Genomic DNA, 25,826 nt, shown 5'->3' with positions numbered 1-25,826 from the left:
TTTTTATCTCTTTATTATTTATTTAATTTATTTAATCAAGGCTAAGTTGATCATTTTTTGTCTATAATTGGCCTACACGGGCTTCCGTAGATACAACAGCGGAGTATAATGTAGGTCGTCAGTCATTCTCGCGCATGCTCAGTAGCAGCTGTTTTGTTTACATCAGACCGTCCTTGCCAGAGAGAGCCGAGGACTACCTGACAGCGTCCCGAACCGGCAGCTTAACTTACCTCTCCGGGTAAATTATGTCTGTGAAACACGCCATTAGCCGGGGGCTCGAGCTGGGCCGGTCGGTCTTTCAGCTGGGTCTCCTCAAATCCGGTGGCCGAGTCGTAGCAAAGCTCCGAGCTGACCGTTTGCGTGTAGGCCCGTCGGTCCGCACCGTTCAGCCTCAGGCTTTCCTGCCGTCTCGGTACCGCTACTACCGCACCTCTCTGAAGGGCCTGGCAGCCCAGCTTCAGTCCGCCGGCTTCAGGAGGAGGTTCGGCGGCGGGTCCCCGCGGAACAGGGCCGTGTTTCTGGCTTTCGGTCTCGGCGTGGGGCTCATTGAACAGCAGCTTGAAGATGACAGAAACAGTGCTGCGACCTGTCAGGAGATCCAGGTACGATACCAGCACAGCTGCTTACACCTTTACTCCACTACAGTTAACGTGTGTGCTGATTAAGATTATAAAAAACATGACTGCTTATTGAATATTATACATTGTTACTGTGTAAACTACTCAACAAAGGAGCTCAAATTAACTACATGTATTTGAATGTGGCACCAACCACAGCACTAAAATGCTGCTATCAGTAATAACAATGCTTATAGTATTAATTAATATTATAGTTTATTGTCATGTAATAATTTTGTTTTAGTGAAGGATTTAAGAACTGTATCCACCACTGGCACTTTCCTTATTGTACAGTATGATGGGTTTTGTGTGTACCTATTACTATATAAAAGTTTTCCACCTGCTTTAAACTAATCCTGTCTATTTCCCATTTTATACTGCTATTACTACCAGCAGGAGGAAGATGCCATTGTGGTCATGGCCACTTGACATGGCTAAACTTGCAAAACATGATGCATTTGTTTGTTAAGAAATGTCAGACATGTGGTGGGTGCACAGCTGACCTGACTCATGTACAACTATGTAATAATGTGTTATAGGTTATCTTAAACTTGTTACTATGTTTTAAGAAATATTTCTGGAATAAAGCTCCCAAAACTTAATAGGTGTTAAAAAAAAAAAATTAAAAAAAATCTGCTTTACAATCTGTACAGTGAACGACATCCTCTGTCCTTAGACCCTCGATTCGAGTGAGGTTAAACCTCAGGAAGAGCCACAGAGGGGGGATCCTTCTCCCAGGCTGGACAGACATGCAATAGACGTCGAATGTACAGAACTAGAACAACAAAATCACAATTTACAAATTGCATTGACAGAATATCTGATACAAAAGCCAGAAAAAAATGTAGGAGCTTTAATCGTGTGTGTGGATGGATGAATCTGTATTTCAGCACAGAATACAATATAACAATACAATTTTTCTCTGTAGGCTGTGTTTCGCAAGAAAAGATTCCAGAGCCCTCTCAAGCCGTTCACGTCTGGATATAAACTGGAGGATTACATTATTGGGAATCAGATCGGGAAAGGCTCCAATGCTGCTGTGTACGAGGCTGCGGCTCCGTTCGCCCCACCGAAGGAGAGTAAGAGCTCCCTGGTGGAGCTGAGGGAAGATGAAGAGGAAGGGGGAACTGCTCGATCTCTGACGTGCTGCTCGCTTAAAACCTTCCCTCTGGCTATCAAGATGATGTGGAACTTTGGGGTAGGTTATCTACAATATTCAACACCTTTTAGGTGTCAGTCTTGTGTCTGAGTCGGTACTGATGCCATTTTTTGATGCCGTTTCTTTGCAGGCAGGGTCGTCAAGCGAGTCCATTTTAAAATCCATGTCACAGGAGCTGGTGCCTGCAGGTCCTCTGGCCTTAAAGCAGGAAAAAGAACAAATCACTCTGGATGGGTAAGTCCTATACCATCACTGCATTCATAGTTCTGCAGTATGTTCATTGTAGGACAGGTGTCCATTAACGACTCTGGTCTCTCCACTTACAGAGAATTTGGAGTTCTGCCCAAAAGAGTGTCAGCGCACCCTAATGTGATCAGAGTGCACCGGGCTTTCACAGCAGATGTCCCGCTGCTGCCAGGTGCCCAGGAAGAGTATCCAGACGTACTGCCAGCCAGGCTTAACCCTGCTGGTCTGGGCAACAATCGCACTCTTTTCCTGGTCATGAAAAAGTAAGACGAGCCGTTTTTCACATTGTTGATCAATTCAAGTTAGTAGAGTGAAGACAGTGAGATAAAACGCTGTACATACATGCTGCTTTCTGTGACTGTGCATGCGATATGAATACCATCTGGGAATGGTGGGCCCCTCCACTAACAATAAAGTACTATATAGAGCTAATTATGTAATAATAATGTAAATACATTTAATGCCTGTTGCTGAAATAGTATGAAAAACAGGCTTTGATTTCTTATAGATCTCAAGGATTATAACTGTAAAGGGTGTATACAAGACATCTGAGGGCATCCAGTTCAGTAGCACTCTAATCCCGTCTTCTTCTGTGTTAAAGCTACCCCTGCACGCTGCGTCAGTACCTGGAAGCATCCACGCCAGGCCGCAGGCTGGGCTCTCTGATGGTGCTGCAGCTCCTCGAGGGGGTCGACCATCTGTGCAGACAGGGCATCGCTCACAGGGATCTCAAATCAGACAACGTGCTGTTGGAGTTTGACTCTGGTCAGTGAAATATTCAATCATTAAAGATCAAATCTCATCAATTCTGTATTAAAATTTCATCTGATTTTACTTGTTTTGCAGATGGTTGCCCTCGTTTGGTTATCACTGACTTTGGCTGCTGCCTGGCACAGAGTGACTCCAGCCTACAGTTGCCCTTCAACAGCATATGGGTCAACAGAGGAGGGAATGCCTCCCTTATGGCCCCTGAGGTCGGCTAAGTAGCTTTTTATTGTTGCCATTTAATAAACAAGCAGAGTATTACCAGTAGACAGCAGAAGATCAATGTAATTAATGAGTAGTTTTCATGATGTGTCTGCCTAAAGGTGACCACTGCAGTTCCAGGGAGTGGTGTGGTGATCGACTACAGTAAGGCGGACGCCTGGGCCGTGGGTGCCATCTCCTATGAGATCTTCGGCCAGCAGAACCCGTTCTATCACGCGGTGGGACTGGAGAGCAGGAGTTACCAGGAGAAGCAGCTTCCTCCTCTGCCCGCCAGCGTTCCAGCTGATGTGCAGTTAGTGATCGGACTGCTCCTCAGGAGGAACCCAAGCAAGGTATAGCAGGGGTTGTGAAGGGTGTGTTAGGAATACTGCATGCTCAGTCAGTGATTGATATGGTCGGACAGGGCGTCTATAAATGCATCTTTCAATGTAAGTAATTTTGCACTCGGATGTGGGCACATTTAATAATTGATCAGGTCTTCTGTCTGTGAAGCCGTCTGGTAACATTAACAATTAACCAACTCTTTCACGCTACAACTCTCATGCATGTTGTTCCTCTACAGCGCCCCAGTGCCCGTGTGGCTGCTGACATGCTACATCTCAGCCTCTGGGGACGGAAGGCCCTGGCCAATCAGGACAGCGTCGGCATGAGGAAGCTGGTCGATTGGCTGCTGTGCCAGTCTGCTGTGGTTCTCCTGAGGGGCTGCAGTGGACCCAGTGGGAACACGGTGGAGGCGGAACTTCAGAGGAGCTTCCTGTCTAACCTGGACCTGGAGGACCTGCGCACCGCTGTGGGCTTCCTCCTGTATGGGCGAGAGCAGCGTCAGGCCTGCATCCTGTCTGCGTAGATCCACTCATTGAAACACATAGTTTAAGAGTCATTGATATGGATAAACTGGGAGCCTAGAGTTAATTCATGTTCTTCATATTTATAGTCTGAGCCTTTTCACCTAATGGCTACTCTTCCACTACATCATCTGTGACCCTCAGTGTATTCCAGCAGTTATGGTTAATGATCTGTGTGTGATTCACCTTTTTAGATTGCCTGATCCCACCTAAACCAGTCCTATCCATTGCTGCTGAAATTGCTGACCTGCATTTCCCAGAATTTGTTCTCGCAAACTAAGCATCACTACATTATCAGCAGGGGTGAAAACAAAATGCTACCGGTGGTGTTTTATGCAAAATGTAACGAGTCTTGTAGGAGCATTGCATCATCATCAGAAAAAGCTCTGGTATCTGTGTTTTCTATAATCAATTTCTCCTTAAATGATTGTTGTTCATCAGCACCAAATAGCTAAACTGGCCTCGAAAATGCAATTATCGTGGCTAGCTACTGGTTTTTCTGTGTTAGGAGCAGATACTTCCTTTTACAAGCTCTGATGCACTTTTTAGATACTTGCTAGGCAAGACCCCCACGCTCATACAGTAGTTGTTATAAGTTGATAAAAAAAAAAAAAGGTCTGTGTAGAAGTTTTGGAGTGATAAAAGATGAAGGCCAACAAAAATATATTTTACATTAGAGAAAAAATGACACACTGCACTTGTCAGAACCTACTGTGTAGGACGACATTAAGTTACATAATCACAGGTAGCATCCAGCCTTTCAGACTTTTTAAAGTTTAACTTCGTTTTGAGCCAACCGCTTATCAACCCATTCAGATCCAATAACGCATGTAAAACCTCTCCAACATGTTACTACACAGTTATCACAATGATGATGGTAGATGGCATGGATCATGCAGATTATTGACCGACCTCCAGGATGTGATTGTTTTGTTTTTGTTGCTACGGTTTGCACTTTATGTCCATGTTTGTACTTGCACAAAGCCATTGTTATGGCTGACTGGTGTTTGTTGCCAGCTTGTTGTAATTATGGTTGATTATTTAAGAAAATGACGCCAAATCCATGAGTTGAATAGAGAGACTTCACACTATAATCTGTTATCCAAACTAGTGATGTTTAGCCTACAATTTTGGCATCATAACATACATAAATAAATAAATATCTTAATCATGTGGGTGGTTAAGCATTCGGGATATACAAGTGTGTACGTTTTCATACTAGAGATGGTGAGAAATATTTTGGATATAGATTTTTCTGCTGTGTTTCAGAATAAAAGTGTGTCTGAAAAGAGCTCAAAAACAATTGTGCACCTTTCCTTGTGTATTTAACGCCTCTTGTTTCTAATATGCACACTTTAAAACACTCATTTTACACATTTTAACTTTGTTCAAAGATAATTACTAATAATCTGAACTCTGTACCATGGGAGAAGCTTATACACTCAGAAAATTACAGTAGAGACACTTAAATCCATGATTTGTCATAAATTAAAACCTTAGGTTTATGAACCAGAGCTTAGTTTGCTGTTTAAAGCAAAGATCATGAGGGGGGAGTATCTGGCCAAGAGAAGCCATAGCTCAAATCAGCTGACTGTTTTAACTACAAATATATTTCTTTTAAAAAGACAAACACTTGCTGTAGACACTGTGCAAATCTTGACATGGTGTTTTATGTCGTATAGATATTTGTCAGACCTGTATCTTCAATTTCCTCATTTATAATATAACATTTATAGGTATAGCATGGCATAGTTAGCATGGCAAGATTATAAAGCACAAATCGCCTGCAACTAAAAGTTAATTCATCAGCATTCACAAAAAAAAACCACAAGGTTCAATAAAAAAACTCTCAAACAATTTCACATTGCAAGAATTTTATTTAAGACAGAGCAAAGCTGGCAATTTAAAGATTATTACTCTGAGCAGCCAAACTGTTTTTTATTAGACAAACATTTCTGTTTGAAATGATTTTAAGACAAATGAAACCATTTGTTTACAGTTTGACTTGTGCTTTTGTGTCCCTTTTAATATTCCTCTCCTTCCTCCTCTCCCTCACCCTCAATGGAGTCGACGCCAACCTCCTCATAATCCTTCTCCAGAGCTGCCATGTCCTCTCTGGCCTCAGAGAACTCTCCCTCCTCCATACCCTCACCCACATACCAGTGCACAAAAGCACGCTTAGCGTACATCAGATCGAACTTGTGGTCGAGTCGAGCCCAGGCCTCTGCAATAGCGGTGGTGTTGCTCAGCATGCACACGGCCCTCTGGACCTTGGCCAGGTCTCCACCAGGAACTACAGTGGGTGGCTGGTAGTTGATGCCAACCTTGAAACCGGTGGGGCACCAGTCCACAAACTGGATGGAGCGCTTGGTTTTGATGGTGGCAATGGCAGCATTCACATCTTTGGGCACCACATCACCACGATACAAGAGGCAGCAAGCCATGTACTTGCCGTGGCGAGGGTCACATTTCACCATCTGATTGGCTGGCTCGAAGCAGGCATTGGTGATCTCAGCCACTGAGAGCTGCTCATGGTAAGCCTTCTCAGCAGAGATGACGGGGGCGTAGGTGGCGAGAGGGAAGTGGATACGGGGATATGGCACCAAGTTGGTCTGGAACTCTGTCAGATCAACATTGAGGGCACCATCGAAACGAAGGGAGGCAGTGATGGAGGACACAATCTGACTGATCAGCCTGTTCAGGTTGGTGTAAGTGGGACGCTCGATATCGAGGTTCCTGCGGCAGATATCGTAGATGGCCTCGTTATCTACCATGAAGGCACAGTCAGAGTGCTCCAGGGTGGTGTGGGTGGTCAGGATGGAGTTGTAGGGCTCCACCACAGCGGTGGACACCTGGGGAGCGGGGTAGATGGAGAACTCCAGCTTGGACTTCTTGCCATAGTCGACAGACAGACGCTCCATCAGCAGGGAGGTGAAACCGGAACCGGTGCCACCTCCGAAGCTGTGGAAAACCAGGAATCCCTGAAGGCCAGTGCACTGGTCAGCCTGAGGACAGAGAGGGAAAGATGATTATCACATAAAATACAATGATATAGTTTGATATTCGATCAAAATTAGGAAGGGAGTTCCCCACCAGTTTGCGGATCCTGTCCAGCACCAGGTCGATGATCTCTTTGCCGATGGTGTAGTGTCCGCGGGCGTAGTTGTTGGCAGCATCCTCCTTGCCAGTGATCAGCTGCTCAGGGTGGAACAGCTGGCGGTAGGTACCAGTGCGCACCTCATCTAAAGGAGACAATCACAAATGACTTGAGGGTTTGACCAAATTAAATCAAGAGAAAAATATTATATCTACGAGAGTTTACCGATGACAGTCGGTTCCAAGTCCACGAAAACAGCTCTGGGGACGTGCTTCCCAGCTCCCGTCTCACTGAAGAAGGTGTTGAAGGAATCATCTCCGCCTCCGATGGCTTTGTCGCTGGGCATCTGACCGTCCGGCTGGATGCCATGTTCCAGGCAGTAAAGCTCCCAGCAGGCGTTGCCAATCTGGACACCGGCCTGACCCACGTGGATGGAGATACACTCGCGCTGGGGTGTGGACAAAGAAGATTTGGATTACAGGAGCTGAATCAGACGAAGGAAGCAGATTTTCCACAAGGACTGCTGCTAATTAAAATGGAGGACTTAGACAGGGGCCAAATTTAAAACAATTGGGCCTTTCAAACCTGGATGCCAAGAATCCAAAATAAGCTTTTTATTTCTAGATGACCTTTAGATTAAATGCTATGGATCAGCACAAACTGCTTCAAAATAGCCTGATTCTCTCCATCTTGCATGAAAGGGCCTGCATGGGCACACCATTGTTGCATTGTTAGAAGGGAGGCCATGCATTTTCAGCTGCGACATAAGACTGTGTCTCTTGCGCACAGGATTACTGTAGAGAGAGGATTATCTAGGTCAGACATTTCGCAGTGTGCTGCCTCTTTAAAGAGCCACTTTGTCATCCTCACTGAAGACATGTGCCAATTTATATTTTATTTTTTTTATTTTATTTTATTTTAATTTATTCTTCCCCATTATGTGTGGGCTGTGAGGAGGCGGCTTTGTTTCACGTAGCGCGCAAATCTGGCACAGTCAGAGAGAGATTCATCATTTCATAAATTGATTTTTCTAGAACACGGACATTAAATTGATGTAATATATAATTAGACAAAATGGCTGCATAGCTGCTGAGAACACTGGGTTGACAATATCAGCGTAAAAACCCGGTGGTCAAGTGACGGTGTCTAAGCTGATTGTAACGGAGCTGTGTGGGAAGAGGATTTGGGGCGTTTTGCGGTGCAGGAATGCGATGGAATAAAATAAAAAAACAAGTGTTTTTGGTCTTACAACAGGAATATTAAGATGAAAACTAACAGGCTGTATCGTCATGAGAGGCTGCAGAATATGGCAAGACAATAGAGCAGTGCAACGATGGAGAAACCTCCCAAGCGCGACCTACTTTCCTCCCCTTCGCCTTCTAAACGAGATCAGACTCTCAATGCAAGAAAAAATCTGGATGCAAAATGTGAAGAATTTGTTTGAAAAAATCATCACTTACCATGATGGCTTGTCGATATTATGCAATGTAATGAGACAAGCCTGGAGAGCGTCTGTGTCTGAGGTGTGCGGCTGTCTTTCTGTGTGGGGCGGATCTGCTGGTGCGCCACACACTCTGCCTCTGGAGGAGGACAGGTGAAGTGCGCACATTTAAAAAGCCTCCTCCGTCAGTCGCAGTAACTGTTTCACACCCAGAACCACCGTAGCTCAGATACGAGCCAGAGCCCTCCAAAATGTGGAGGATGGGTGCACTAAAATGTGGGAATGTAAAGGGGGATAAGTGATGTGGTTCATTCATAAATTGAAGGGAGTTTAAACCAGCGTGCTCTGGTTAAATGTGGCTTAAAGGGGCACCGTGCAGTTTTGGAGAAGACATTCAAACTCAGAATTTTATTATTTATAATATTAATATGAACAAAGTAAAAAACAGCATGAAATTGTGTTGTTCTTTAGGGTCAGTTTGTTTTTTCAGTTGTTTTCATATTCTGCTTTTTGGGGTTTTGTCTTTCCTTTATTGTGTTATGTAGCCTAGATAACAAGTTGCACATGATAAAATACTCATTGTTATTATTATTATTATTATTGATCCTTTATTGTCGAAACGTCGACATTAAAGTCGACTTCAACTTTTTTTAAAAACTTTTTTCTTTAACATTTCAACTTCTTCCCTCAACATTTTGACTTTTTTCTTCAACATTTTGACTTTTTTCTTCAACATTTTGACTTTTTCCCTCAACATTTTGACTTTTTTCCTCAACATTTTGACTTTTTCCTCAACATTTCAACTTTTTCCCTCAACATTTTGACTTTTTTCTTCAACATCTTGACTTTTTCCCTCAACATCTTGACTTTTTTCCTCAACATTTTGACTTTTTCCTCAACATTTTGACTTTTTTCTTGATATTTCGACTTTTTTACTCAACATTTTGACTTTTTTCCTCAACATTTTGACTTTTTCCTCAACATTTTGACTTTTTTTACTCAACATTTTGACTTTTTTACTCAACATTTTGACTTTTTTCCTCAACATTTTGACTTTTTTCTCAACATTTTGACTTTTTTCCTCAACATTTTGACTTTTTTACTCAACATTTTGACTTTTTACTCAACATTTTGACTTTTTTCTCAACATTTTGACTTTTTTCCTCAACATTTTGACTTTTTTCTCAACATTTTGACTTTTTCCTCAACATTTTGACTTTTTTCCTCAACATTTTGACTTTTTTACCTCGAAATTTTGACTTTTTTCCTCAACATTTTGACTTTTTTTATCAACATTTTGACTTTTTTCTCTACATTTTGACTTTTTTCTCTACATTTTGACTTTTTTTACTCAACATTTTGACTTTTTTACTCAACATTTTGACTTTTTTTACTCAACATTTTGACTTTTTTACTCAACATTTTGACTTTTTTTCTCAACATTTTGATTTTTTTCCTCAACATTTTGACTTTTTTCCTCGAAATTTTGTTTTTTTCCTCAACATTTTGACTTTTTTACTCCACATTTTGACTTTTTTCTCGACATTTTGACTTTTTTACTCAACATTTTCACTTTTTCCCCGACATTTTGACTTTTTTCTCAACATTTTCACTTTTTTCCTCAACATTTTCACTTTTTTCCTCAACATTTTGACTTTTTTACTCAACATTTTGACTTTTTTCTCGACATTTTGACTTTTTTACTCAACATTTTGACTTTTTTCTCAACATTTTGACTTTTTTACTCAACATTTTGACTTTTTTCTCGACATTTTGACTTTTTTACTCAACATTTTGACTTTTTTCTTGACATTTTGACTTTTTTACTCAACATTTTGACTTTTTTACTCAACATTTTGACTTTTTAACTCAACATTTTGACTTTTTTCTCAACATTTCAACTTTATTCTTGACATTTCAACTTTTTTCTCGACATTGACTTTTTTCTCGACATTGACTTTATTCTTGACATTTCAACTTTTTTCTCGACATTTCAACTTTATTCTTGCAGTGCATGATGAAAAAACAAAAACAAACTTCCTCCTCTCAGTTGTTTCCTCACCCCTGACCCTGACACTCACTCTGATGTGGGCCTATTTGTTTCCTCTCTTGGCAGCAATGATCTTCCAACATTTTTTTCCTCAACATTTTTACTTTTTTCTTCAACATTTCAACTTTTTTCTTCAACATTTCAACTTTATTCTTGACATTTCAAATTTTTTTCTTGACATTTCAATTTTATTCTTGCAGTGCATGATGAAAAAAAACAAACTTCCTCCTCTCAGTTGTTTCCTCACCCCTGACCCTGACACTCGCTCTGATGTGGGCCTATTGGTTTCCTCTCTTGGCAGCAATGATCTTCCGCAGAGCTGCCGGCCCCTCCCACCTGACCTGAAGTGGACTCATGCTCTGCTGCCTTCACGCTCACAACCGGGTCGGAACTTTCAAAACCACAAGTCACCACCCGACATGAAAACTGCCAAATGCATACTGGGGGTGTTGTGATACTTGTAAGCATGTATGTCATGATCAAAGATACTGCACTTAACAGGGCAACGTACGACCACTTAATCAGAAATGTGTGGACTTTAACACAGTTTTAAACATTACGAGCTTTGAGGAGACGGTGAAGGCAGCAGCAGAAGTCTCTGTGGTCACACAGCTCCACATTAAAACTATCAAACATGTTTCCACTGTGGAGACACTTGAGCTCTGTGACCCGCCGGGTTATTTCTCCGTCTGCAGCGGACTTCCTCTCTCTCCGGCCACCGCAAACTTCTTTGTCTGTCTGCGTGAGTCCCAACAGAAAGTCTTCAGGTAAACGCTTCAATGTGCCACCGAGCGCCGAGTTTGTCGCGCGGGTGTCGGGGATCCCCACCATGGCCAAGCTGCCCTTCCAGGAGACGGCGGACGGGCTCGATGCGGCGTTCGTCGGCGTCCCGATCGACACCGGGACCTCGAACCGACCCGGAGCCAGGTGCTGTTTCCCTCTGACTGTGGCAGCTGCTGTTAGAAAGAGTATAGGCCTGTTGATGCTGGAGATAAGTAGACCTAAATGTGCCTGCAAGACAAGTTAATATTGTCCATTATAGGGTTGTTAATCATTAATCGCCATTGAGAATTTAACCAATTAAAAAATGTTTTACTCAACAATCAGACACAAACACAAATTAAAACAAATATTTAACAATAACAGATTACACACACTTGCTTTTCAAATATATCCAAATAAAAACACAAAATACTGGTGTGAGAAAATGTGTTTTTATTAAAATACAAGTAATTTGTCATTTAAAAAATACAAAAAGACATTTGACACAGACTGAAATCACATTTTAGCCATTTAGTCGCCTCAGTATCGGCTGGATTTTGTTGAACAGAGACAGACGGGAGCTCCTCAAGTGAAATGAAGTAATTATTTTGAGTTATTGTTACTTGAAAGTTCAAGTTTAATGTAGCCGACTCTGATTTGACATCAAACATGGATCATGTCCGTGGTTAAAACACTTTGCTTGGGAAAAAATGTTCAACATATTTCATTTTATTAATGATTCATATCCACTCCACCATATTTTGGATGCCGATATTATTCTTACTCCAGTAACATATTATTTGATAGCTTTAGTTACTTTGTTCTTACCATATTCAGATTTTTATTACAAAATATAAATCAACAAACTAAACATGATGTATATTACTGATTAAATATATAAAGTAGCTGAAATTATCTCCATCTTCTTTACCAGCTGCAACATTAAAGGAAAGGTCCGCCCAAAAATGACAATTCCAGTCACCATCTACTGTCGACAGAAAGTTACGTGAAGTTTTATAGTCCACAAAACATTTCTGGAGCTTCACAGCGAAACAGAGTTGCAGCATTGCCCTAAACAGCAGAAGTAGATGGGGACTTGTTTTAAAATGGAAAGAAGTAAACATGAAATGGCTCCATACAGCTCGTCCAGCGTAATCCAACTTTGCAGAAGCCCCAAGATCCCAAATTGATTTGAAAAGGCGATACTTACACCATTTTTAAAGCCGTAATCTTCACTGTAGCTGGTAAGCTAAAAGTGTTAGCGAAGTGGCAGCACAAGTTCGACCACACATCAATGGTCATCAATTTTAATATTTTTCTCTTTATTTACAATTTAAAACACATCCCCATCTCCTTCAGTTGTTAAAGTGAATGCTGCGATGCTGTTTTGATGTGAAGCTCCGAAAATGTTTTGTGGACTTTAAAACTTGACAGAATTTTCAATATTGGTTGAATTTTTCCTTCAAAGAGATAAACAAGTTAATGCATCACGGATCATAATCCAGCAGTATAATACATATGATTCTGAAATGGGCCATTCTGCATAATAAGAGATTTTTCTTTTGGTTCTTTAAGTTACTAAAGAAGTATATTGTAGTGCTAATACTTTATTTTACTTTAAATTGTAACAGAGTACTTCAGTGTTCAAGTACCACTGCCACACCATAAAATACTTAATTACAAGTTAAGATCCTGCATTTAAAATCTTACAGAAGTAAAAGTATGTAATAAGCCTCTAGGCAGGAAAATGTTCTTGAAGGATTAAAGTAAAAGTAAAGTCCAAAACTGGGTTCACAGCTTCACAGCTTCAGGTTCAAATCGCTGCAACGCTGAAATGAAATGTATTCCCTCCTCCACCGCAGGTTTGGTCCGAGGCAGATCAGAGTGGAGTCTGCCCTGCTGAGATCTTACAACAGTGGCACCAGGGCAGGACCGTATGATTCAATCATGGTGGCTGATATCGGGGACGTCAATGTGAATCTGTACGACCTGAAGGACACCTGCAAACGCATCAGGGAGGCCTACAGGAAGATCCTGGCTACCGGCTGTATTCCTCTGACTATGGGTGACTGCAGAGAAGTGAAAACATGTCTAGATAATTTATTACCTTCTAGACAGATAGTCAAGATAAATCAGTAATTGTTTTTATTACACTAAAGGCAAGCTGTGCAACGTCTGTTCAGTTATTACTCCTGTTGATAGCCTTATAAAACGGTCAGATATAAAGGAGTTTTTGTTGTCTGCAGGTGGCGATCACACAATCGCATATCCAATCCTGCAAGCTGTTGCTGAGAAGTAAGTAGGCCATGCTTCACCGGGCTGCTGTGTTAAAAAGTCTTAAATCCAATAATCTGAATTTAAGGCCTTAAAATGTCATCAATCTGCAGAAGTTTTTATAACTGGATCACTGAATTTGAATACGGTGTAAAAACACCAGAGTGCCACAAAAAAAAGTGCCACACCTCTGTAAGACTGTGTATTGTTTGTTGTTGAGTGCAGACTCATGACAGGAAACATTTCATATACTGTGCTCTGGTGCCTCATTCAGTATTCATTCTGTAATAATTTGCCAGGCACGGCCCGGTGGGTCTGGTCCATGTGGATGCTCACGCCGACACCAGTGACGTGGTCTTGGGGGAGAAAATCGGACACGGGACTCCATTCAGACGTTGTGTGGAGGAGGGGCTGCTGGACTGTAAGAGAGTGGTCCAGATCGGCCTGCGTGGTACAGGCTACTCTGCAGATTCGTATGAATGGAACCGTGCGCAGGTACCTCTGCTAGAAAACTGCAGGTCTTATAGATGACATAAGGCTGACTTGACCAAATGCAGTGACTTGAACCCCTGTGGTTCTGGTTAAGATAAGTGGCTGCTGGCTTAAGTAACTCTCAGTAAGAAACTGAATAATTGTATTTCCAAAAATGTCTAACTATTTAAGGTTACAATTAAAACACCTGGGTAAGCAAGGTGTGTTTTGTGCTATGAGATGGTGTTAATCCATTTATATGTGTCAGTTTCAAGCAAAAAAAGAATGATTGTCTTTCAATGAACAACCCAGGTGTTTACATTGTGCAGGGTTTCCGTGTGGTGCAAGTGGAAGAGTGTTGGTTCAAATCTCTGGCTCCTCTGATGGCTGAGGTCAGGGCTCAGATGGGCAGCGGTCCAGTGTATCTCAGTTTTGACATCGATGCTCTCGACCCCGGCTTCGCCCCCGGAACAGGCACGCCAGAGATAGCAGGGCTCACTCCCATACAGGTAAACACGCTGAAACAGACTTTAATCCTTCTGAATTATCTTCTGTCTTCATCTTAAGAATATACTGCACTCGTTCCACACATATAACATCTAGGAGGAGTGAATTTTCTGCACTCATCTTCTCAGCCGTATGAATACTAATATACTTCTTTTATTCTCGGTTGGATCTAGGGAGTCGAAATTATTCGAGGCTGCCGTGGTCTGAACCTGGTTGGATGTGATCTAGTGGAGGTGTCTCCTCCCTACGACACCACAGGTGCTTATTTTTCACACTTTGTCGTCAAATTATTTTTATTTTGTTAAAATCCAACCATTATTTATATATATTTCTTTCCTCAACAGGGAACACCGCCTTGACTGGTGCCAATCTCCTTTATGAAATGTTGTGCGTCCTCCCAAAAGTGAAATACTTCTGATCAATACAGACGACACAGAACAGAACCTTGTTTACAATAAATACAAGTGCCAAATGAGCAGGATGTCCTGCTGAATGAACCAGTAAAGAAGGCAATTCCTCTACAATTTCAGTTGAATGTTTTTATCAAAAAACATATTAGATACTCTCAAGAACACAATTATGTGCAATGTTTTCAACTCACTGTGCCAAGACATTTTACAGTTGATGTTGAAAAAAACAAATGAATAAATCAAGTTTGACTTCTTTTCCATGTATTTGTCATTACACATAATGCTTTCCATTTGGAAGACACTCACAAGTTGAAGTGGAGGCCTGTTTGTTACATCCAGTATGTCAAGCATATACGTACATACATATTAAAAAAGTTGTAAACATTTATGGCTAACCCAGTGGAGTAGCTGACATGTATGAGTTATTTCACTGCCCTTGTTCTGCATAAGGATGCTGTTGGTACTCAGGAAAATCTCAAAACTTCTTTGGTATTGATAGAACGACAATGTGAGACAGTCTGATGTTGGAGGTAATAGCTGGAGCTTTAGAGAGGTCTTCAAGCATGCATGCTGGATGCTGCTTTTTCATATCAACTTGTGGCAGTACTGGCATGCTTACAAGCCAGCCCAACCTACATAAAAATATAAACAACAAAAAAAAAACAGCCCAACAAACAAATTAATTAGAAATATATTGTGGAAAATGACTGAAATTCTCCTTCATTCCACAAGGTGGAGCTGCAGCAGAAAGCATAATAGACAAATCATTTTAATTAGTGTTATTGTGGCGTTATGTTGTCATAAGCAGAGCTATACTGCAGAAGCATTTTATGGGTTCAGAATATCTGAATACATTTAAAAAGGCTAAATAAAATAATATACAGATTTCAGGTGGAGGAGGTGATTGAATGAACTACATCTAGCAGTAGGGTGGCCAGATAATTAAGCAGTTTTCTTCTTAATTTGATGACTTGATTGACTGATTGATTGATAGCGCAATCACATGGCGGCCATTTTCCTCTGCCATCACACTCAGGATGGGAAGCTCAAATGTCATACTGTTGTGTTCAAGGTTGCAAGTCATTTAAAAGTCGGGAATCAGACAAAAACAGTGGAAAGTGAAAATCTGGAGGGACTTCGGGCCATATTTAAAAGAAAAGCAACATATTTGATAACCTGTAGCACATAATTATCTTAGCATTCAAGTTTCCCATCCTTGATGTCAGGGGAAAATGGCCGCTGTGTGAATATGGTCTATTGCCAGCTTCCATGCTTTTATTTCTCCATGAGATAAATGTCAAAAGGCAAGGTGATAATACCATGTAAGAAAATGTGTTCGCTGAGACTGCGTAGGACAGAGCAGCAGCAGACACCCTGTCACATCTACAGAAACACAAAGGGATGATGGTGGACATTGTGTCCGACAGCGGAGCTGATCTCGGAGCCCTTCAGACTGCATCACTGACAAGCTGATGCTGCTGTTTCAACCTCTCTGCATCATCAGCAAAACAACTGATCTTCTCTCAACACAGCCAGCGTGTTTATTCAATCACATATGTACATGGATCCCATCTGATGAGAGAAGAAGAGAGACAAGAGAAATCATAAATTAGTCTTTACAGAGGGTCCCTTCATCAGCTGTTGGTCAGTGATGCAGCGAGGGCTGTCACCGGATCATGTTTTTAGTGGACGATTAAAGAATTCATGATATCATCGCGATATAGAAATCTAGAAAATAAATTTGTGAGACTGTGTTCAGTACACTACCGCTGAAACCAGCGTGAACCAACTCATTACTGACCTCAGTTCCTTCAGTCTACAGTTTGGATTCTGCAAATGATCCCGCAGCAGCTTTACATCAGAATAAATGATGTCGTTTCCTCTCAGGTCCAGGGTTTCCAGACAGGAGGGGTTGCTCTTCAGAGCTGAGGCCAGGTGGGCATAGCAGTTCTCTGACAAACTGCAATACATCAGTCTGAACAAAGAAATGATGTAGATAAAAAACAATTTATAAGCCAATCACAGATGTTCTGGTAGTTCAACATCTTCATCAACAAGCTTCTCCTTAAACTTAGTAGAGTAACTTTGTCATTCTATTATCATGTCTGCCGTCTACTAAGATATCCTAATACTACACTCTTAAGTGTGTTCTCTCATTTTCTGGAGGCATTTCTTCATCAGGGTCATGCAACAAAGATATTTTGGGTTTTAGTTTGTTTCTCCATGCATCTACCTGTCACTGTTTTGACCAATGCCCAGCTGCTCGTTTTTGCCAATGGAGTACAAGCGTGAGCAACAGGGTGCTGACTGCCTATAATGGACACTGTCATCATTAATAACATGGGTTTATCACCTTTTAAATAAATATTAGTTCAGAGGATCTTCTGTATACAACTGACAGTGGCCATTTTCTACAGTTTATTAGAGAAGCAGAAATCTTTTGTGACTGCACACTGCATTTAGCACAAGAAACATGAAAGTATGAACAAAAGTAAATTTTATCTTATATATATTTGTAGCCAAAGTTTAGTTTGGTGAGGAGTAGGTTTCAATTGGTAATAAAACATAAGTCTTTTCACTGACGTAAGATTCTCCAGTCGACACTGTGGACTCTCCAGAAAACCACACAGCAGCTCCACGCTTGTATCCGACAGGTCATTGCTATCCAGGTCCAGGTTCTTCAGATGAGAGGGGTTGGACTTCAAAGCTGAGGCCAGAGAAGCACAGCTGACATCTGACAAACTGCAGGAGGACAGTCTGAATAAAGAATAAATTATGTAACTTTAGACACCTTTCTGCTTGAAATTATTCAGTGTATTTAAAATGCAGAAGTTCAGAAATGGCAACTCAAAACACCTGAACCCAACAGGATGCAGGTTAAAAAATGTAAAACACAAAAAGTTAAAAACGAGTGAACATAACAGACGTTCTTTGAACTGACCCGAGAGTATCCAGTCTGCAGTCTGGACTCGCCAGAAAATCACAAAGGTGCTCCACTCCTGAATCCTGCATCTCGTGGTAACTCAGCAGCAGCTCTCTCAGATAGGAGGGGTTGAACTTCAATGCAATGGCCAGAGAAGCAAAGCCGTTCTGTGACATACCGGAGCGCCACAATCTGAATAAAAAAATTTAAAAAACACTTTAGAAGACAGTGTTCTTGCTTAAAATCATTTTTGTTTAATATTCTGTTCAGAACTAAAGAAGGTTTAGAAAACGGCCGCCATGTGAATAAAGTCAATTCAAACAGGATCAAAAATAATTGTCACTACTGTACATTTTTTTCTGAAAAAAGGTCCCATGGTGGTCCACCAGAAAGGGAGGGACTTTGCCCCTCTATACCAACTCATGTTGTGCAGCCAAACACAAATAAGGAACCCAGATAGAATGATTTAAGATTCAAATAAAGATCAGAAAGTTTCCAAAGATGCCTGGGTGAATGTCAACAAAACACATCTACAATATTTCTTTCAGGATAGTGGAGTCCTGATAACAAAGGATCTTTAGTGTAATATCAGCCCAATGTCTTCAGTTTAGTCTAACCACAACTTCCATGTCACACTAGTCTAGCACAGATGTGAAATAAAAGGATGTCTGACCTCAGTTTCTCCAGTCTACAGTGTGGACTCTCCAGAAAACCACACAGCAGCTCTACTCCTGAATCCAGCAGCTCATTGTCACTCAGGTCCAGCTCTTTCAGATGGGATGGGTTTGACTTAAGTGCTGAGGCCAGAGGAGAACAGCACATCTCTGACAAACTGCAAACACTCAACCTGAATAAATGATGAAGATAAAAATCAATCTATTATTCACTCAGATGTGATCAGAATTTAAATGTGAGCTTAACATTAATATGTCCTAATCATTAAAGTGTCAATTTTTCGTTCCGTTAACATGGACCATCATTATGTCAGCCTTCTACAGACATCTGACAAATGTCTCTACAACCTCCATAAAACAAATCATGCCAACACAGATTCATATCATGCTGCTGATCTCAGTCAAGTTTGTAAGTTTGTAATCAGACACTAATTGTGAAAACACATCGAAATGAACAGAAACCAAAGAAATATTTGTAGCCTACTTCAGCAACATATCTTATCAATTTAAAACAAATATCAGAGGAGATTCTGTATACAGATGTTTGCATTTACCTAAAATGCTAACCATTAATAAACTCAAACTAATAACATTTTTTACAAATTTTAAGAAATAGAAGTCTATAAAGACTATGGACAAAATTTAGTACAAGAAATACAAAAACATGAACAACGGAAATTCAACATAATTGAACATAAATTAGGTTTAATAAGGAGTTAATTAAACATATAAGACATACAATAGTAACAGAAATTAAGTGAACTAACCCCAGTTTCTCCAGTCTACAGTGTGGACTCGCCAGAAAATCACACAGCAGCTTCACTCCTGAATCCTGCAGCTCGTTACTACCCAGGACCAGCTCTCTCAAATGGGAGGGGTTGGACTGCAGAGCAGAGCCCAGAGAAGCACAGCCGACCTCTGTCAAACTGCAGCCCTGAAATCTGAATAAAGAATAAATTATGTAACATTAGAAGACAACGTCCCATCCTCCCCTACTGTCCAGCCTCCCCCACTGTCTCACATCAGTGTCTCAAGCCTGCAGCGAGGACTCTCCAGAAAACCACACAGCTGCTTCACTCCTGAATCCTGCAGCTCATTGTTACACAGGTCCAGCACTCTCAGATGGGAGGGGTTGGACTTCAGAGCCGAGCCCAGAGAAGCACAGCCGATGTCGGACAAACCGCAGACCGCCAATCTGTATAAAGAATAAATTATGTAGATAAAAATCCATCTGTGATCTAATCACAAGTGCTTAGGTTGTAAATGTGTAGCTTAAGTATGTAAGTATGATATGCAAACTGTGCTTTAAATATAAAAGGTAAAAGTACTCTCAAAAAAAGTTCCCTCTCATTGTTTAACTGTTATATTTGATGTGTGTGGTTTCATTACCTGTGCATTGATGCATATGTTGTATTTTACTGTGGTAAATACACACTAAAAGTAAAATATACTAAAAGTATTAAGTATTATATACAAATTGTGTGAAAGCAAAATACATAAACTGACCTCAGATTCTCAACTTTACAGTTTGGACTCTCCAGTCCACCTGACAACAGCTGCACTCCTGAGTCCTGCAGCTTGTTGATACTCAGGTCCAGCACTCTCAGATGGGAGTGGTTGGACTTCAGAGCTGAGGCCAGAGAAGCACAGCAGATCTCTGACACACTGCAGAGAGACAATCTGTATAAAGAGTAAAGGATGTAGATAAAAATCCATCTATGTTCTAATCAGAAGTGTTTAGGTTGTAAATGTGTAGCTTATTGTTGGAAGATGTATTCAGATCATTTACTACAGTAAGGGCTCTAATAAAACACTTCTCCTGGACAAGTAAAAGTCCTGTATTCAAAACTTTACCTATGTAAAAGTATGTAAGTTTTATATGCAAATTGTGTGAAAGAAAAATACATGAACTGACTCCAGATTCTCAAGTTTACAGTTTGGACTCTCCAGTCCTCCAGCCAACAGCTTCACTCCTGAGTCCTGCAGGTTGGTGTTAGACAGGTCCAGCACTCTCAGATGGGAGGGGTTGGACTTCAGAGCTGAGGCAATGATTTCACAATGAGTCTCTGACAGTTCAACTGAACCAAGTCTGTAATGAGAGAGAATAGAAAACTTAAAATGATAAAATCTGACACTTCTGTATAAAAAATTGATTGTTCATTTTGCACCAAAAGTCACATTAAAGGATTAGTTCACCCAAGATGAAAATTCAAAATACGCACCCTCATGCCAGTGAAAAATAGGATGAAGTTTCATAGTCCATAAAACATTCATAAAAAACAAGAATGGCCCTCAGTAGTACAGTCCTTTAATTCAATCAAGCCTGGTCCAATATCAAATAAAGCATATTTAAATCCACTAGATCCATATTTTTTTTATTTGGATCTGCATCAAATTGTACTCACTCAAAGAAACCAGCCACCTAAATACCCCTGATTTTTGAAGTGAAAATATTGAAAACACTAGTCCCTTTATCTTGATCTACACCAAAAGTTAATGGCTGTAGCTGAGAAACACTGTTTTACTGTGAAGCTCCTGATACGTTTTGTTGACTATGAAACCCACCATTGGCATTGGGGTGAGTAGATAATGACCAATGTTTTTTTTTTTCATTTTTGGTGAACTTATCCTTTTACATGAGAGGCTGTAGCTCAGCTGGTCAGCATGATTTGGTCAGCCACTGATTACAGGTTTTGTGGTTTGAAACTTGAGCTCCTCCTGTCCAAATGTCAAAGCATGCTTAAATAACATAATGATAATAACCACATCTGGACTAACACAGCCTTTCTGCAGTTCTTCACTGCTGGAATCAGTCTCCATCGTCCCTCCATTGTTGTGTTGCACTCTCCGAGGCGGAACTCATCCAGAACCTCCGCTGACATCTGCAGCATGTTGGCCAGAGCTGAGCAGTGGATCTCGGAGAGCTTCTTCTCTGACCTGTTCTCTGACTTCAGGAACTCTTGGATCCCCACATGAACTGAGTGGTCATTCATCTCCATCAGACAGTGGAAGATGTTGATGCTTCTGTCAGGAGAAGTGCTTGACTTCTTGTTTTTTAGGTTGTTGGTGGCTCTCTGGATGATTTCTGGACTCTCCTCTGTCCGAACCAGAAGTCCTCCAAAGAGCCTCTGGCTGGACTTCAGAGAGAGGCCATAAAGGAAGCGGACAAACAGGTCCAAGTGGCCATTTTTGCTTTTGAGAGACTTCTCCAAGTTGCTATACAGGAAGTTATCCAGGGCTAAATAGTGGTCATTGTCCCTGTCATTATTATCATCATCCCAATCTTTCAAGAAATCCTTCAGTGTTGTTGTGTTCCCATTTGTGTAACAGTGGAACATGTAGACTGCAGCCAGAAACTCCTGAACTCCATGAACAAACCAGTAGACTGGTTTCTGGAAGATCAGACACTCTCTTGTGTGCACCAAGGCCTCTGTGACATCAGGACCAAACTGCTCCAGGTCTTCTCGGTAGAACATCATGTTTCCTTTCTCCAGATGTTCAAATGCCAGCCTCCCCAGCTTCAGAAGAACTTCCTTATCAACCTTCGTCAGCTCCTGTGGACTCGTCTCGCGTCCATCATCATACTTCTGCTTCTTCCTCTTTGTCTGAACCAACAGGAAGTGTGAGTACAGGTCAGTCGTGGTCTTGGGCAGCTCTCCTCTCTGGTCTGTAGCCAACATGTGCTCCAGAACTGTGGCAGTGATCCAGCAGAAGACTGGGGTTAGACACATGATGTTGAGGCTCTTAGATGCCTTGACATGTGAGATGATACTGCTGGACAGCTCTTCATCACTAAATCGTCTCCTGAAGTACTCCTCCTTCTGGGCATCAGTAAAGCCTTGCACTTCAGTTACCCTGTCAACACATGTAGGAGGGATCTGACTGGCTGCTGCAGGTCTGGAAGTTATCCAGACCAGAGCCGAGGGAAGCAGATCCCCTTTGATAAGGTTGGTCAACAGCACGTTGACTGATGACTTCTGTGTGACATCAGACACGACCTCATTGTTGTGGAAATCCAGTGAAAATTTGCTTTCTTCCAGGCCGTCAAAGATGAACAAAGGTTTACAGACAGCGAGTTGCTCTGCTGTGACCTTCTGCAATGCTGGGTGGAAAACATGGAGCAGCATGAGAAGACTGTACTGCTCATCTCTGATCAAGTTCAACTCCCTGAACGAAAGCGGAACCACCAGACTGACTTCTTTGTTTTCCAAGCCCTCCGCCCAGTCCAGAGCGTACTTCTGCACTGAGAAGGTTTTTCCAACGCCAGCAACGCCGTTCGTTAGAACGACTCTGATGCATTTCTGTTGGTCAGGCTGGGCTTTAAAGATGTCGTGGCACTTGATTGGAGTGTCATGGAGGGTCTCGGAAGCTGTCTTGGAAGCTGTCTCAGAAGCTGTCTCGGAAGCTGTCTCAGAAGGTGTCTCGGAAGCTGTCTCAGAAGGTGTCTCGGAAGGTGTCTCGGAAGGTGTCTCGGAAGCTGTCTCAAGCTGCCTCGTCTCATGTTGGGTATTAACCACTTTGCTGTGTCCCTCTGTGATGAGGAGCTCAGTGTAGATGCTGTTGAGGAGGGATCCACTTCCTGTTTCATCAGTTCCTTCAGTCACACATTCATACCTCCTCCTCAGACTGAGCTTATGTTCTTCAAAAACCTCCTGCAGAGCATGACTCACTAAAAAAGGGAAAAAATTGCGAGAAAAAAGAAAGGAAATTTGACAATCTGGTGAGTATTTTCATTACCAGTACAAGGCGATCATTTTAAGAATATATGACGAAGTCCAGGTTATGAAGTTCAGTTGTTGCTGTACATGTTCGATTGACAGCAGAGGCAGCACACTGTGACTGTTTCTTCTTCCCAGCAATATTCAACACTGATCTACTGATCAAATAATACAAAATATGTTCAGGTCTTGGCGATATCTGATAGACTTTAGAAGTAGACCAGTTTTCTTTCAACAGTACAACTCACAAAGTGCTGGAAATCTCTGCAACAGCCAGGCCCAAAAGTAAAAAAGAAATAAATTACAAGCCGGCTCCAGGGCATCCGGTAAGAAGTGTTCATGGCTCCAAAAAGCACAGTTACTGACGTTGTGCTCCTCTACTCAATTTGTTTGACAGTGGAGGTGATTTCAATTAGAAATTTTTCAAAATTGGCCATATTTGTGACTTGAATTGAATTCTAGTCCAATTTTTCCTGATCTTACATTATCTCCTTAGTGATTATCGTTGCTCTCAAAATGCATAAAAATGCATAGATTTATACTACAGTCTTCAAAATTTTCTTTGGGCCCCCCTAGCCTAACTTCACCTCAGTGTTTCTAAAAACCTGGCTACGGCCCTGGTAACAGCTCAGAACTGTTTCCTCCCCAAGGATGATCTTGTCAACTTGTGGCTACACTACTGCAACTTACTCCTGGTTGGTCAGCTTGCATCTGCCAGCCCACCTTACCCACAGTCTCTACACCGCCCCTCTGTACCCTTCACTGGCTACTGAAGACTCTTGAAACCAATTCAAGTCACTGGTACTTGCCTACCAATGAGAATGGTTCAAACCATGATGGGGGCACAGCTGCCACTCAAAAAATTCACGGCTGTTTGCTGGAAAACTTAATGTAGCACGAGCCGTTCAGCTAATTTGATGAGGCTGATGTATGCCACATGGTTGATGGCACTTATAAACAACATGTAATGAAATGTAGCAGGCTAGATGTACAGTCTTACTTTTACAGTGCTGTCCGCAGTCCAGTTCTTGTTCACTGGGGGCAGAAGGAGTCTTCTGATGAAGCAGACTGGTCCCAGTTTGAGGTGATGCACTGTCTGCACAACCAACTGGATCCATCAGGATGTCCTTATCCAAAGCAGGACAGATGCTCCTCTAAAGAAACAAATTGATTATTAAACATCCAAATTGGGCAAACACTGTCTAGAGCCTCAGCTGGTCACAGAGAACTTTGAAATTGTTGATACCTTTCTGTCTGAATTCAACATTCAGTTTGTAGTAAAAAATAATGCTTTCATAAATATTCTGTCTTATTAAACATGAACTGATGTGCCTGTAGTTTGTCATTCATACAAACTCAACACTTCCTGCAGCTACTTCACAATAAATCCTTCCATTAAAGCGAGCCGATGATGTAATTTACAGTCACTTTGACCAGTTTAGATTGGGTTATTTAAGGTTTTTAAGAGTTTGGATTTGGTCCAAATAATTGTGGCACACGAAGAGACTACGACACAGTCGTGTCACAGGTCACACTATGCAGTAATGAAACCTGGCCACACTCTTTTCTTTTCTTTTCTTTAATGTCAATCATGACTTTGTAGCTACAAATGAATCACACTTCATTCTAACATTTCCTTCCACAACAGTCCACACGGAGGAAACAGACTCAGAGATTTTGACAGTAAAATTATAAAAATGTTAACACTCACTCTGCCTCAGTCTTCAGTTGACTCAACAGAGTCTGAACTGACTCACTGAACCTCTTCAGCTTCCTTGTTTTCATGCGCCTGGATCACATGGTCAGTGTTGTCTCCTCCCATCTCCATTTACAGGAAGTCAGTTGAATTGATCTCTCTCTCTCTCTCTCTCTCTCTCTCTCTCTCTCTCTGTGTGTGTGTTGCTCACACAGAATAGCTTTTTTACACAATGTGTCTATGAGCATTGACAAACCAAATTAAAACTTTTAATTTTGAATTGTTGTGACAGTCAAGAAGAACTAAACAGTAGACTCATTACTTCTCTATTAATTAGTTGAACCATCTGAAACTCTGAGCTCGTGTTTGTTAAGCAAACTCTTGTCTTCACATTTCAGCAAATCAAACATGAACTGGCAGCTCCACCTAAGAAGGATTATTTCCAATATGCGTGCTGTGGGTTATCATGCTGTGTCATTCTATTGAGATAAGACAGGCCCGGTAATTTTTTACTTTCCATAATGACTGCAATAAAGAAAGCCATTCACAATAAAAGCTCTTGCGTCAGTCGGATCGTTCCAAAGTCTAATGCATCGTGGTTATCTCGGCTTCAGATTGGAGAATTCATAATGAAAAGTCTGCTATAAAAACTGGGGACAAGCAGGAAGTGAAATACACAGGCATTTATCAGACAAAAGACACAGTTTAAAGACACGGCATTATGGGAAATGTAGGATCTAGTGTTCTGGACACATATCAGGGACTAAATGTCAGGATATCTCAGCTTCATAAGGAACATTTGTTTTGAAATGTGTGTTTAAGGTGTGCTCTGAGGAGTTTACATTATATATTTCAGCAAGAACACAGTTTGTTGTGTTTCTGTTGATACTTGATACGTGATTTGTATCCTTTGTATCCACTGCATAGAGAATTAATTTTAGTCTGTTAT

General features: G+C 41.4%; 4 protein-coding genes across 4 annotated transcripts; 2 read left to right on the top strand and 2 right to left on the bottom strand.

Annotated features, from left to right (window-relative positions):
- The first annotated feature begins 134 nt into the window (after positions 1–134).
- Positions 135–5,157, top strand: pink1 (PTEN induced kinase 1). Its single transcript, XM_073470370.1, has 8 exons — positions 135–602; positions 1,546–1,815; positions 1,907–2,010; positions 2,103–2,285; positions 2,624–2,787; positions 2,869–2,996; positions 3,111–3,341; positions 3,572–5,157. The coding sequence occupies exons 1-8, from the start codon at positions 246–248 to the stop codon at positions 3,854–3,856; spliced, it is 1,722 nt and encodes a 573-aa protein (XP_073326471.1). The 5' UTR covers positions 135–245; the 3' UTR covers positions 3,857–5,157.
- A 554-nt stretch (positions 5,158–5,711) lies between these two features.
- LOC140999609 (tubulin alpha-1B chain) lies at positions 5,712–9,011 on the bottom strand. Its single transcript, XM_073470097.1, has 4 exons — positions 8,412–9,011; positions 7,177–7,399; positions 6,948–7,096; positions 5,712–6,859 (listed from the first exon to the last, which is right to left on the bottom strand). Exons 1-4 carry the CDS (start codon positions 8,412–8,414, stop codon positions 5,879–5,881), a joined length of 1,356 nt encoding a protein of 451 aa, XP_073326198.1. The 5' UTR covers positions 8,415–9,011; the 3' UTR covers positions 5,712–5,878.
- Positions 9,012–11,031: 2,020 nt separating this feature from the next.
- Positions 11,032–15,121, top strand: agmat (agmatinase (putative)). Its single transcript, XM_073470104.1, has 7 exons — positions 11,032–11,369; positions 13,067–13,269; positions 13,451–13,499; positions 13,778–13,973; positions 14,279–14,458; positions 14,630–14,714; positions 14,801–15,121. Exons 1-7 carry the CDS (start codon positions 11,077–11,079, stop codon positions 14,872–14,874), a joined length of 1,080 nt encoding a protein of 359 aa, XP_073326205.1. The 5' UTR covers positions 11,032–11,076; the 3' UTR covers positions 14,875–15,121.
- An 82-nt stretch (positions 15,122–15,203) lies between these two features.
- LOC140999604 (NACHT, LRR and PYD domains-containing protein 3-like) lies at positions 15,204–24,963 on the bottom strand. The gene is made up of 12 exons (XM_073470090.1): positions 24,893–24,963; positions 24,182–24,335; positions 21,242–23,132; positions 20,379–20,552; positions 19,970–20,143; positions 19,485–19,658; positions 19,231–19,404; positions 18,463–18,636; positions 17,808–17,981; positions 17,450–17,623; positions 16,668–16,841; positions 15,204–16,438 (listed from the first exon to the last, which is right to left on the bottom strand). Exons 2-12 carry the CDS (start codon positions 24,297–24,299, stop codon positions 16,408–16,410), a joined length of 3,432 nt encoding a protein of 1,143 aa, XP_073326191.1. The 5' UTR covers positions 24,300–24,335; positions 24,893–24,963; the 3' UTR covers positions 15,204–16,407.
- Between the last annotated feature and the right edge of the window lie 863 nt (positions 24,964–25,826).

Source organism: Pagrus major, chromosome 7, assembly GCF_040436345.1.
Source record: "Pagrus major chromosome 7, Pma_NU_1.0".
NCBI classification, from domain to species: domain Eukaryota; kingdom Metazoa; phylum Chordata; class Actinopteri; order Spariformes; family Sparidae; genus Pagrus; species Pagrus major.
Note: the sequence above shows the minus strand (reverse complement) of the source record. Positions and strands in the feature narration are given on the sequence as shown.

Excerpts from the sequence above, each read along its gene's own strand:
- pink1 (XM_073470370.1), top strand. The coding sequence starts at position 246 with ATGTCTGTGAAACACGCCATTAGCCGGGGGCTCGAGCTGGGCCGGTCG. Across the intron at positions 603-1,545 it reads CGACCTGTCAGGAGATCCAG|GCTGTGTTTCGCAAGAAAAG; the intron begins GTACGATACCAG and ends TTTTCTCTGTAG. Across the intron at positions 2,788-2,868 it reads GCTGTTGGAGTTTGACTCTG|ATGGTTGCCCTCGTTTGGTT; the intron begins GTCAGTGAAATA and ends CTTGTTTTGCAG.
- LOC140999609 (XM_073470097.1), bottom strand. Across the intron at positions 7,097-7,176 it reads CTTGGAACCGACTGTCATCG|ATGAGGTGCGCACTGGTACC; the intron begins GTAAACTCTCGT and ends TGTCTCCTTTAG. Across the intron at positions 6,860-6,947 it reads TGGACAGGATCCGCAAACTG|GCTGACCAGTGCACTGGCCT; the intron begins GTGGGGAACTCC and ends CTCTGTCCTCAG.
- agmat (XM_073470104.1), top strand. The coding sequence starts at position 11,077 with ATGTTTCCACTGTGGAGACACTTGAGCTCTGTGACCCGCCGGGTTATT. Across the intron at positions 11,370-13,066 it reads TCGAACCGACCCGGAGCCAG|GTTTGGTCCGAGGCAGATCA; the intron begins GTGCTGTTTCCC and ends CCTCCACCGCAG. Across the intron at positions 14,715-14,800 it reads TCCTCCCTACGACACCACAG|GGAACACCGCCTTGACTGGT; the intron begins GTGCTTATTTTT and ends TTTCCTCAACAG.
- LOC140999604 (XM_073470090.1), bottom strand. The coding sequence starts at position 24,299 with ATGGATCCAGTTGGTTGTGCAGACAGTGCATCACCTCAAACTGGGACC. Across the intron at positions 19,659-19,969 it reads TGTAAAGTTGAGAATCTGAG|ATTGGCGGTCTGCGGTTTGT; the intron begins GTCAGTTTATGT and ends TTCTTTATACAG. Across the intron at positions 17,624-17,807 it reads TGCAGACTGGATACTCTCGG|ACTGTCCTCCTGCAGTTTGT; the intron begins GTCAGTTCAAAG and ends TTCTTTATTCAG.